The sequence below is a fragment of the Micropterus salmoides genome, unplaced genomic scaffold, assembly GCF_014851395.1.
Source record: "Micropterus salmoides isolate LMB-PRFRI ecotype aquatic unplaced genomic scaffold, ASM1485139v1 Ms_hic_scaffold_10, whole genome shotgun sequence".
Taxonomy (NCBI): domain Eukaryota; kingdom Metazoa; phylum Chordata; class Actinopteri; order Centrarchiformes; family Centrarchidae; genus Micropterus; species Micropterus salmoides.
Genome location: NW_024040041.1, coordinates 22089402 through 22101497, shown reverse-complemented (window position 1 = coordinate 22101497; position 12096 = coordinate 22089402). Strand labels below are relative to the sequence as shown.

The following is a 12096-nucleotide window of genomic DNA, read 5'->3' as shown; positions in this document are numbered from 1 at the left end:
TTAATACATTGAGATGTGGCTTCTTTCAAAAAAACATACAATTAATTAGTTTGTGTAGATTCTAACACACACGTCTCTTTTCATATAAATATTGTAAGTGATGGAAATGGAGTATATTGAACTTTTCAACTGAATACAATTAGCATACAGTATATTATTACATCTAAATACATATTCCCATCGTTACCCTCTACTGTTTTCAAATTGACTGAACACATTTTTTTTTTTAATTGAAACAAGTTATTGTAATCATATTTAATAATATTTTTATAGCATCTTGGGACTCCACCACCAGACTGCCCACTCATTTTTTTCTGGAAAAAGCTGAGGTAAAAAATGTCATCATGAAAAAATGTGAAATTACCACCACCTGGATACAAGACCATATATATATCATGTTGATATGTTAAAATTATTCTGGACGCTTCATCTGTTCAGGCTCCACTGAAGTGCCACCATGAGCACGGACGCGGAGATGGAGCAGTATGGCCCAGCGGCCATATACCTCCGAAAACCAGAGAGGGAGAGGATTGAGGCACAAGCCACTCCTTTTGATGCTAAAACTGCCTACTTTGTGGCTGATGCGGACGAGATGTACCTCAAGGGTAAACTTGTGAAGAAAGAAGGTGGCAAAGCCACGGTTGAGACAGACACTGGAAAGGTAGGTTATTCATTATTTCTCCCCTCGTTCTGTAGGAGGATGCCATTCTGTCCATGACAGTTTATTTAACAACAACAACATTTTAATATTTAGTGAAATATATGTTTATCATTGTATTTTAAATTTAGTGACACGGTGAACAACAATGGCATCCATCTGCAGGTTTTTATTTGAAATGGTTTTTAAGTAAAAATAATTCACTTTATTTCCGATTCAGACAGTCACTGTAAAAGAAGAAGACGTCCATCCGAGGAATCCCCCAAAGTATGACAAAATTGAGGACATGGTCATGATGACCCATCTCAATGAGCCTTGTGTGTTGTATAACCTCAAAGAGCGTTATGCATCATGGATGATCTACGTGAGTTTCCACCACTACTATACAAATTCAATGTGTATGTACATATGGCTTGGTAATTTTTTCATTCTGAACAGGGTAATGGGGGCGCAGACGTTTAGAATCATGTATAATTAATACATTATACTGTCAAATAAACACTCAATTTATGGCACAAAGATTTGTTTAAATTTAGTACAGCAATAAAAAAAAGTTTATGAGCACACGCTTTAATCAGTGTAGTATAGAGTTGTGTATTTAGAGTATATAATTTACTTTAGAGAATATAATAGAGCTAAGACAACTGAAATTATCTGTTTGCTATCCTTCAGCACCATGGACAGAGCCATGGACGTATCAATAAACAGAGCACAAGGGGGATTTATTGTGGCCATTTTCTTAACAAGGGAGATGACATCCCCCCTCAATGATCTTTCCTATTACAGACCTACTCTGGGTTGTTCTGCGTTGTTGTGAATCCCTACAAGTGGCTTCCTGTATATGATGCTGTAGTTGTGGGAGCATACAGAGGAAAGAAGAGGATTGAGGCACCACCCCACATCTTCTCCATCTCGGACAATGCCTATCAGTTCATGCAAATTGGTAAGATGAATGTTTCTATTGTTCACATATAAATACACTGATCTTAAACAAAAATGTATTATTAAAATGGAATTCATGTAAAGCATGTATGTTTGTATTTCAGATCGTGAGAATCAGTCTGTCCTGATTACGTGAGTATTAAACTAACGATCATGTTAAATCTTTATAAACTTTATTATATGAAGCAGAATCTTGACATTGTGTTTTTATTCACCAGTGGAGAATCTGGTGCAGGAAAGACTGTCAACACCAAGCGTGTCATCCAGTATTTTGCAACAATTGCAGCTATTGGAGCTAAGAAGGCTGAGCCAGTAGCTGGCAAAATGCAGGTAAAATTGGTTGTTTAAGATAAACTGTTTGTTAGAGGACAATTAATTTGAAAGCATCACTCATACTCATCAAGTCAAATCGTCTCATGCAGGGCTCCCTTGAGGACCAAATTGTTGCGGCCAACCCTCTACTAGAGTCCTATGGTAATGCCAAGACTGTGAGGAATGACAACTCCTCTCGTTTTGTAAGTAGTTCAGGAAATATCTTAAAATTGTTGTTGACAACAATTAGAAAAAAACTGATTTTATTAATGATCTTGCATTTTAGGGTAAATTCATCAGGATCCACTTTGGCACGACTGGCAAGCTGGCATCAGCTGATATTGAAACATGTAAGTTTTAAACAAGTCAATGACTCATCTCTGAAATAGTTATACATTATAATGTAATACAGTAAACTTAAAGTTTGAAGTTAAATTTGTTTTTGTTCATCTTAGATCTGCTGGAGAAGTCCCGTGTCACCTACCAGTTGTCTGCTGAGAGGAGTTACCATATCTTCTATCAGCTGATGACTGGCCACAGTCCTGAGATCGTGGGTATGTACTACATGAAACTGAAATGTAAATGTAAACGATACAACATATAACACCAAATAACACTATGTATTTCTATTGTGCTCCTCTAGAGGCTCTTCTGATCACCACCAACCCCTATGACTACCCAATGATCAGTATGGGTCAAATCACTGTCAAAAGCATTGATGATACGGAGGAGTTTATTGCAACAGATGTAAGATGACAATGTAGTTAGACCGTATACTGGGAAAATGTTTTACATAACTTTGGTTCATTTACAATGCAGGCAGCAATTGACATCTTGGGCTTCACCGCTGAGGAGAAATTGGGCATCTTCAAGCTGACAGGAGCTGTGATGCATCATGGCAACATTAAATTCAAGCAGAAGCAACGTGAGGAGCAGGCTGAACCTGATGGCACTGATGGTAATTGCTAAAACAATAATTTTTTTTATCATCCAAATATTCTAGTGTGTAAAATATTACTCAAGTCAATGTGTACTTAATACTCATTGTCTTTCAGTTGCTGATAAAATCGCTTACCTCCTGGGCCTAAACTCAGCTGACATGCTGAAAGCTCTGTGCTACCCAAGAGTCAAGGTTGGAAATGAGATGGTGACCAAAGGTCAAACTGTGCCACAGGTAACAAAAAAATTTGATGTTTGAAAGAAATATGGAAATACTTGCAGTTGGATATGAAAAAGTTATTCAAAGAAAGGACCATAATAATATCATTGGTTCTAGGTCAACAATTCTGTCGGTGCTCTGTGTAAGTCTATCTATGAGAAAATGTTCTTGTGGATGGTCATCCGTATCAATGAGATGCTGGACACAAAGCAGGCAAGACAGTACTACATTGGAGTGTTGGATATCGCTGGATTTGAGATCTTTGATGTGAGTAGTTGAAAATATCTGAGCAGTTTTGAAGTTCAACCTTATTTTGGCATGAAATTCCGTATGTATCTATAATTACAGTACAACAGTTTGGAGCAACTCTGCATCAACTTCACCAATGAGAAACTGCAACAGTTTTTCAATCACACCATGTTTGTTCTGGAGCAAGAGGAGTACAAGAAAGAAGGCATTGAGTGGGAGTTCATTGACTTTGGTATGGACTTGGCTTCCTGCATCGAGCTTATCGAGAAGGTAAGTAATGACTACAGAAGACATGATTTGTTTGTTCATGTGCAAATGTTTACTTCCACAGTTAATCTAATGTAAATTTCTCTTAGCCACTGGGAATCTTCTCCATCCTTGAAGAGGAGTGCATGTTCCCCAAGGCCTCTGACACAACTTTCAAGAACAAGCTGCATGATCAGCATCTTGGCAAGACCAAGGCCTTTGAGAAGCCAAAGCCTGGAAAGGGCAAAGCTGAGGCTCACTTTGCCCTGGTTCACTATGCTGGTACAGTGGATTACAATATCACTGGCTGGCTGGACAAGAACAAGGACCCCCTGAATGACTCAGTTATTCAGCTCTACCAGAAAGCTTCAAACAAACTGCTGGCCTTCCTGTATGCATCCCATGGAGCAGCCGATGGTAAGACAAGAGTGAGCAGAGAATTCAGAAGCACAAATGTTTTACCTGCTTAACTGTTTTCTACTTTAAAGATAGAGTAACATTGATGACAATGGTTCCCTCTCTTCATTAGCTCTAAGCAACTAATAAGAAAGTGCAGCTTACATTTAGAATGTTACCCGAGGTACAGTAAGTTTGTTGTGTCTGTTTCACTTTGGTCAGGCTTAGTAAGAAACTGATGAACACTCTGCGTTAACATACCCATTCATGTATTCATGTGTGTTACAAAAATCAAATCCACATTCAACAGAGAAGAAAGCTTAAAACGGTTCTACAGTGCCATTAACGGAATTTAATGTTTTGCAATACAGAGGCCGCTGCTGGGGGCAAGAAGGGTGGCAAGAAGAAGGGTGGTGCCTTCCAGACTGTGTCTGCTGTTTTCAGAGTATGTATTGCTTCAAATTTTTGGAAATCAATTACAAACCTCATCTTGAAATACTGACCAATTATCCTGCTGATCCACAGGAGAACCTGGGCAAGCTGATGAGCAACTTGAGGAGCACTCACCCTCATTTTGTCCGTTGTCTGATTCCTAATGAATCAAAGACACCTGGTAAAAAGCACACAACACAGTTTTGTGCAAAATGTGTGACACGGTAAACTAACGGAATCTAAGTAATACCTTTGCAATGTTCAGGTCTTATGGAGAATTTCTTGGTCATCCACCAGCTGAGATGTAATGGTGTGCTGGAAGGCATCAGAATCTGCAGAAAGGGCTTCCCCAGCAGAATCATCTACGGTGACTTCAAGCAGAGGTGATTTTTCAGTAGAAGTACTACTAAGTTATTATGATGTAAAACATCAGGCTGAGAAGTAAGATAAATATGAGTAACAACATCATTTTCTCTTCCAGATACAAAGTATTGAATGCCAGTGTCATCCCAGAGGGACAGTTCATTGACAACAAGAAAGCTTCAGAGAAGCTGCTGGGATCCATTGATGTGGACCACACTCAGTACATGTTTGGACACACAAAGGTTCATCCTTATAAACAATATTAACAGATGAAGTTGTCCTGTTACAGCCATGTGTACTGAGGACTGATTTCCTTCACTTGACAACACAGGTGTTCTTCAAAGCTGGTCTGCTGGGTCAGCTGGAGGAGATGAGAGACGAGAAACTCTTTACACTGGTGACCATGACCCAGGCTCTCTGTAGAGGATATCTCATGAGGAGGGAGTTTGTTAAGATGATGGAGAGGAGGTATGATTGTCACTTAGTACTCTAAACTTTACTGTCCAATTATATAGGTTACATATATTTATTGTGAAAGTATTATCCTCAGCAGTTCTACAAAATCATATTTCAGTAGAAATGACACTGTATCTGTATTCATTTTTCAGGGAATCAATCTTAACCATCCAGTACAATATCCGTTCATTTATGAATGTGAAAAACTGGCCATGGCTGAAAGTGTACTTTAAGATCAAGCCTCTTCTGAAGAGTGCTGAGACTGAGAAGGAGCTGCAACAGATGAAGGAGAACTATGATAAGATGAAATCCGACCTGGCTGCTGCCCTGGCCAAGAAGAAGGAGCTGGAGGAGAAGATGGTTTCCCTAGTGCAGGAAAAGAATGACCTGCAACTCCAAGTAGCTTCAGTAAGTAGGAAACAAAGCAGGTGTGATTCACTGACTTTACAAATTAATCACTGTTACTCACATTCAGATATCTAGGTGAGATACAAATAGACCACATATTTTCTTTGTCTTCTGATTGCGTTGTTAATGTTGTAGATGAATTAAATAAATAATTACCTAAACCTAAGAATATTTAAATATTTAAAACTGTAGTGTCTCCCCCTTCTGACAGGGATAGTAATTACACAACACTGACAACACATGCTTATGACGAGATCTGCTCATACTTAGTTGATCCTGACAGTAGGGCGCTCCTCCTTAAGCTCTGGCAAACCAATCATTGCTGGTTGGCATAAAGCACTTCACTACCGGTTTTCCAGTGTGGGAACGTTGCCAAAGACCCCAGATTTAAAAACTCTGGTGTACTGCAAATACAGAGAAATTTCCATGACTGGGTTACGCTTAACCAGCATAGTATGAACTCGTTTGGGAATGGTTTGAATGCTATCAACATTGATTTATATTTATGTGTAGCTTTACCAAATACCAAACTAACTAATGTATTGTGGTTTCAAAATGTACCATAGGAAGGAGAGAACCTCTCTGATGCTGAGGAAAGGTGTGAGGGGCTCATTAAGAGCAAGATCCAGCTTGAAGCTAAACTCAAAGAGACAACTGAGAGACTGGAGGATGAAGAGGAAATCAATGCTGAGCTGACTGGTAAGAAGAGGAAGCTGGAGGATGAATGCTCTGAGCTGAAGAAAGACATTGATGACTTGGAGCTCACCTTGGCTAAAGTGGAGAAGGAGAAACATGCCACAGAAAACAAGGTTCCAATTATTTTAAACCTAACATCTTTTAAACGTAGACTATATAGATATAAAGTGATGGAAATAATGCACCTTTCACATCATTTCAGGTGAAAAACCTGACAGAGGAGATGGCATCTCAAGATGAGTCTATTGCCAAGTTAACAAAGGAGAAGAAAGCCCTCCAAGAGGCCCACCAGCAAACACTTGATGATCTCCAGGCAGAGGAAGACAAAGTCAACACTCTGACCAAGGCCAAGACAAAACTGGAACAGCAAGTGGACGATGTAAGAAAACTGTTGTTTTTTTTCTGCGGGGTTTTGCCCTGTAATTAATTGGTATTCTTGGTATTGATGCTCTCTGAAATGCCACAAATCAACCATCATGAACTGTCATCTGATAGCTTGAGGGATCACTGGAGCAAGAGAAGAAGCTCCGCATGGACCTTGAGCGAGCCAAGAGAAAGCTTGAGGGAGATCTGAAACTGGCCCAGGAATCCATAATGGATCTGGAGAATGACAAGCAGCAATCTGATGAGAAAATCAAAAAGTAAGTTTTTTGTTGGTTTCGGGCTATTTTTAGTATCTCACACATTAAACTCTGACAACAGTACAAACTATTAAAGTAAAAGCTTTCTTGGTATCCTCATCAAGGAAGGAATTTGAGACCAGCCAGCTCCTCAGCAAGATTGAGGATGAACAGTCTCTTGGTGCTCAGCTTCAGAAGAAGATCAAGGAACTCCAGGTGACTTATCCAACTTATATACAGTATTAGACGCATACAATCATACTCAGTAAATTACAGTTAATAAACCTTCAATCATAAAATCTAGGCTCGTATTGAGGAGCTGGAGGAAGAGATTGAGGCTGAGAGGGCTGCTCGGGCGAAGGTAGAGAAGCAGAGGGCTGACCTCTCCAGGGAGCTTGAGGAGATCAGTGAGAGGCTTGAGGAAGCTGGTGGAGCAACAGCTGCTCAGATTGAGATGAACAAGAAGCGTGAAGCTGAGTTCCAGAAGCTGCGTCGTGATCTTGAAGAGTCAACCCTGCAACATGAAGCTACTGCATCAGCTCTCCGCAAGAAGCAGGCAGACAGTGTTGCAGAGCTGGGTGAGCAGATTGACAACCTCCAGCGTGTCAAGCAGAAGCTGGAGAAGGAGAAGAGCGAGTACAAGATGGAGATTGATGACCTCTCCAGTAACATGGAAGCTGTTGCTAAAGCTAAGGTGTGTTGTTTGTTTATAAAACAGGGATTATCTTTCATTATGCTACGAAATATGAACTGTAACTTGTAAATATGGCAGTAGCTTTAAATTTACATCTACATCAACATACATCATGTTTTGTTGTTAATAGGGTAACTTGGAGAAAATGTGCAGAACTCTTGAGGACCAGTTTAGTGAGATCAAAGCCAAAAATGATGAGAACGTTCGCCAGCTGAATGACGTTAATGGACAGAAGGCCAGACTGCAGACAGAGAATGGTGAGTCGTCCGTAAAGAAAGACTGGTAGTGGAAACCAGTAATGATCATTTTGATAAATAATACATTTACATATTGTCATTCAGGCGAGTATTCCCGCCAGCTTGAGGAGAAGGAAGCTCTTGTTTCCCAGCTGACCAGGGGCAAGCAGGCCTTCACTCAGCAAATTGAGGAGTTTAAGAGGCACGTTGAGGAGGAAGTGAAGGTATAACAACATGTCCTCTTATTAGGTTTTAACAGAACTGATTCATTCTTATTAAATGAAGTCAGAAAAAGTCATGCAGTATATTCATGACTTAATGTTTCAACTTGATTAGGTACTTTTTCATACTTTGTCTGCTTCATAGATAAGTTATAAATATTTTTTCATGTTCAACAGGCCAAGAATGCCCTGGCCCATGCTGTTCAGTCAGCCCGCCATGACTGTGATCTGCTCAGAGAGCAGTTTGAGGAGGAGCAGGAAGCCAAGGCTGAGCTGCAGCGAGGAATGTCCAAGGCCAACAGTGAGGTGGCTCAGTGGAGATCCAAATATGAAACTGATGCTATCCAGCGCACTGAGGAGCTGGAGGAGTCCAAGTAAGTCACTAACCTTTCAGTATTTTTATTAGTTTTCATTTCAATAGTTTGTTTTACCAATTAGAACATTCTTCTTTACTTCAGAAAAAAGCTTGCCCAGCGCCTGCAGGATGCTGAGGAATCCATTGAGGCTGTGAACTCAAAGTGTGCCTCTTTGGAGAAGACCAAGCAGAGACTGCAGGGTGAGGTGGAGGACCTCATGATTGATGTGGAGAGAGCGAATGGTCTGGCTGCCAACCTTGACAAGAAGCAGAGGAACTTTGATAAGGTATATGGAAATCAAGGGCACATTAATTCGAGTAAAACAAAAATCAATCTTAGAAAGTAATCACTGATGTTCATCTATATAATTCTAGGTCCTGGCAGATTGGAAACAAAAGTATGAGGAGGGCCAGGCAGAGCTGGAAGGAGCCCAAAAGGAGGCTCGTTCTCTCAGCACTGAATTGTTCAAGATGAAGAACTCTTATGAGGAGGCTCTGGATCAGCTGGAGACCATGAAGAGAGAGAACAAGAACCTGCAACGTATGTCATTCTCATTAAAATACAAATTTAACTTGTGTGGGTTCTGTTCTGACCTTCACAAGTGTAGTTTGTGAACCTGTATGGAGACACTCTTACCTTTTGAATATGACTTCACCCTTGGTTCGCCTTCTCTGAACTGGAAGGAGAATTATTCCTTTCAAAGTAGGTTGTACTGTGTACTATGTAGTACTAACTATCTTGCAGGACAGTGTCTTTAGGTCACTATATACTGTATTTTGGTTTTGATTGCCTTTTAGAGGAGATCTCAGACCTGACAGAACAGATTGGTGAGACTGGAAAGAATATCCACGAACTGGAGAAAGCAAAGAAAACTGTGGAAACTGAAAAGACTGAAATTCAGTCAGCACTAGAGGAAGCTGAGGTAATACATTTTCAAATTATAGAAATGTTTGAAAAAGTCCATGCCATTGTAATTCTTATTTAAGTGACTTTTCTTAAATTTTTTAAAGGGTACACTGGAGCATGAGGAGTCCAAGATTCTCCGTGTTCAGCTTGAGCTCAACCAGATCAAAGGTGAGGTTGACAGAAAGCTGGCAGAGAAGGATGAGGAGATGGAGCAAATCAAGAGGAACAGCCAGAGGGTGATTGACTCTATGCAGAGCAATCTCGACAGTGAGGTCAGGAGCAGGAATGATGCCCTGAGAGTCAAGAAGAAGATGGAAGGAGACCTGAATGAGATGGAGATTCAGCTGAGCCATGCCAACAGGCAGGCTGCTGAGGCCCAGAAACAACTGAGGAATGTCCAGGGAACGCTGAAGGTGAGGTTTATATGATCAATTACGTATTAAAAACAAGTAAATTGTACAGAAGGTTAATTGTATTTTCTGTTTTGTTTTTTGTTGCCAGGATGCCCAACTGCACCTTGATGATGCTGTCAGAGGACAGGAAGACATGAAGGAGCAGGTTGCCATGGTGGAGCGCAGAAATGGCCTGATGGTGGCTGAGATTGAGGAGCTGAGAGCTGCTCTAGAGCAGACAGAGAGAGGACGCAAAGTGGCTGAGCAGGAGCTGGTTGATGCTAGTGAGCGTGTTGGACTGCTTCACTCTCAGGTGTGTTTTTATTAATTCACAAGAATCGTATCCAATCAAACATATGAGCCATATATCTTTAAAACACTCTCTCATCTTGGTCAATTTTTAGAACACCAGTCTTCTGAACACCAAGAAGAAACTGGAGGCTGACCTTGTCCAGGTTCAGGGTGAAGTGGATGATTCTGTTCTGGAAGCAAGAAATGCTGAGGAGAAAGCCAAAAAGGCTATCACTGATGTGAGTTTATGTTAATGAGTCTTCTTTTAAATATAAAATGCTACATCGCCAAATACTTGTTCACGTTTTACCATTAATGCCAACTTTGTCCATCATTTCAGGCTGCCATGATGGCTGAAGAGCTGAAGAAGGAGCAGGACACCAGCTCTCACCTGGAGAGGATGAAGAAGAACCTGGAGGTCACAGTCAAGGACCTGCAGCATCGCCTGGATGAGGCTGAGAACCTCGCCATGAAGGGTGGCAAGAAGCAGCTCCAGAAACTGGAGTCCAGGGTATGACCTGTATATACTGTATGAGTTTTAGGATGTAAATTGCACTTTCAGTGAGTAGAATAAATTCAGCTTGTCTCAGTCCTAAAGTTATTGATGAATTATTGATCATCATGTTACAGGTCCATGAGCTGGAAGCTGAAGTTGAGGCTGAACAGAGACGCGGAGCTGATGCTGTTAAAGGAGTTCGCAAATATGAGAGGAGAGTGAAGGAGCTGACCTACCAGGTAATTTATTATTTAATTAAAAACTACAATGAGTTCTTAATGTCTTGATTTTGTCTCTTTACATCATTTGTTAAAATCCTTTATCTGTGTAGACTGAGGAGGACAAGAAGAATGTGACCAGACTTCAGGATCTGGTGGACAAGCTGCAGCTCAAAGTCAAGACTTACAAGAGACAGGCTGAGGAAGCCGTGAGTCAAATGTTTTGTGATCTTGCGTTTGGGAATAAATAGTGAGATAAATAATCCATACTAATATGATGCAATATTTAAAAATGAAAACTGTAACTGTATACTGTAAACCCTTCACAGGAGGAGCAGGCCAACACTCACATGTCTAGGCTCAGGAAGGTTCAGCATGAGATGGAGGAAGCTCAGGAGCGTGCTGACATCGCCGAGTCCCAGGTCAACAAGCTGAGAGTCAAGAGCCGTGACGCTGGAAAGGTAACCATTCATATGATCGTATTTTATGAAAATATTGCACTTTAGTTTAACTGGGTTGTTTAAGGTAATTCATAACCTAAATGTACTCTTTATATGATTGTTTATTTACTTTGCATAGATAATGAAACTTGAGTTAGGTAGCTTAATGTTATGTTTGAAGTTTATGATGAATAATTTTATTTAATTTTTTTCCCCAGTCTGACACTGCTGAATAAGAGACAACAACCTGGTGACACAGCCTTTTGACAGAGTTCATAAAATATGAATTAGCTGTTTTGTATTCTTATAATGTTAATAAACTGTGTCCTCATAATACAACTCTTTTTTTATTTACTGTCTATTTTACTGGTATCTATAAAAGTCATGCAGTGTTCATCACAGTAGTTAGGAGAGGCTGCATCCGTTAACTTGGCTGGAATGAGCATGGTCATTTCAACAATAATTAATTCCCATTCCCATGTTAGTTATACATTCAAACAGATGGATAATAAAAACTGTCAACACTATTCACTAAACCATTTACAAAAATATGTATAGCCTTTAATAAATCTCTGACCTGGGATATCATCTTCATACAACAGAACAGAACTGCACGCTTCTGAAGAACATATTTGTTAAGTTATTTAGTAGTCTAGATGGAACATCATATAGGATAGGTCTATTTCTAGAAGGATTTTGAAAAGCTGTTCTCAGTGATGTCATGAATTCACAATGTTTCATTGACATTAATAAACAACACTGTACAATAGTACAAAAGTCCATCATATAAGCAAAAACTCAGTATATTATTTAGATACTCCAGCTTAAGCCTAATGGTTCAATCAGCTGACTTTGACCACTTACTCCGCATCCATGTAGCATCAACAGTTCAGATAAAGCAATATGTGT

At 40.0% G+C, this 12096-nt stretch overlaps 1 protein-coding gene across 1 annotated transcript; it reads left to right on the top strand.

Moving 5' to 3' along the window:
* The first annotated feature begins 274 nt into the window (after positions 1–274).
* On the top strand, positions 275–11526 carry LOC119896481 (myosin heavy chain, fast skeletal muscle-like). The gene is made up of 40 exons (XM_038709917.1): positions 275–329; positions 439–661; positions 879–1022; positions 1445–1601; positions 1705–1732; positions 1819–1930; positions 2023–2115; positions 2199–2262; positions 2368–2466; positions 2556–2659; positions 2732–2870; positions 2968–3086; positions 3189–3338; positions 3420–3590; positions 3677–3983; positions 4334–4407; positions 4488–4575; positions 4660–4777; positions 4876–4999; positions 5089–5225; positions 5366–5621; positions 6188–6430; positions 6520–6696; positions 6813–6958; positions 7063–7153; positions 7242–7631; positions 7762–7888; positions 7973–8091; positions 8266–8462; positions 8547–8730; positions 8819–8984; positions 9242–9366; positions 9455–9763; positions 9852–10055; positions 10147–10272; positions 10374–10544; positions 10664–10768; positions 10861–10956; positions 11077–11208; positions 11406–11526. Exons 2-40 carry the CDS (start codon positions 458–460, stop codon positions 11421–11423), a joined length of 5814 nt encoding a protein of 1937 aa, XP_038565845.1. The 5' UTR covers positions 275–329; positions 439–457; the 3' UTR covers positions 11424–11526.
* The last annotated feature ends 570 nt before the right edge of the window (positions 11527–12096 follow it).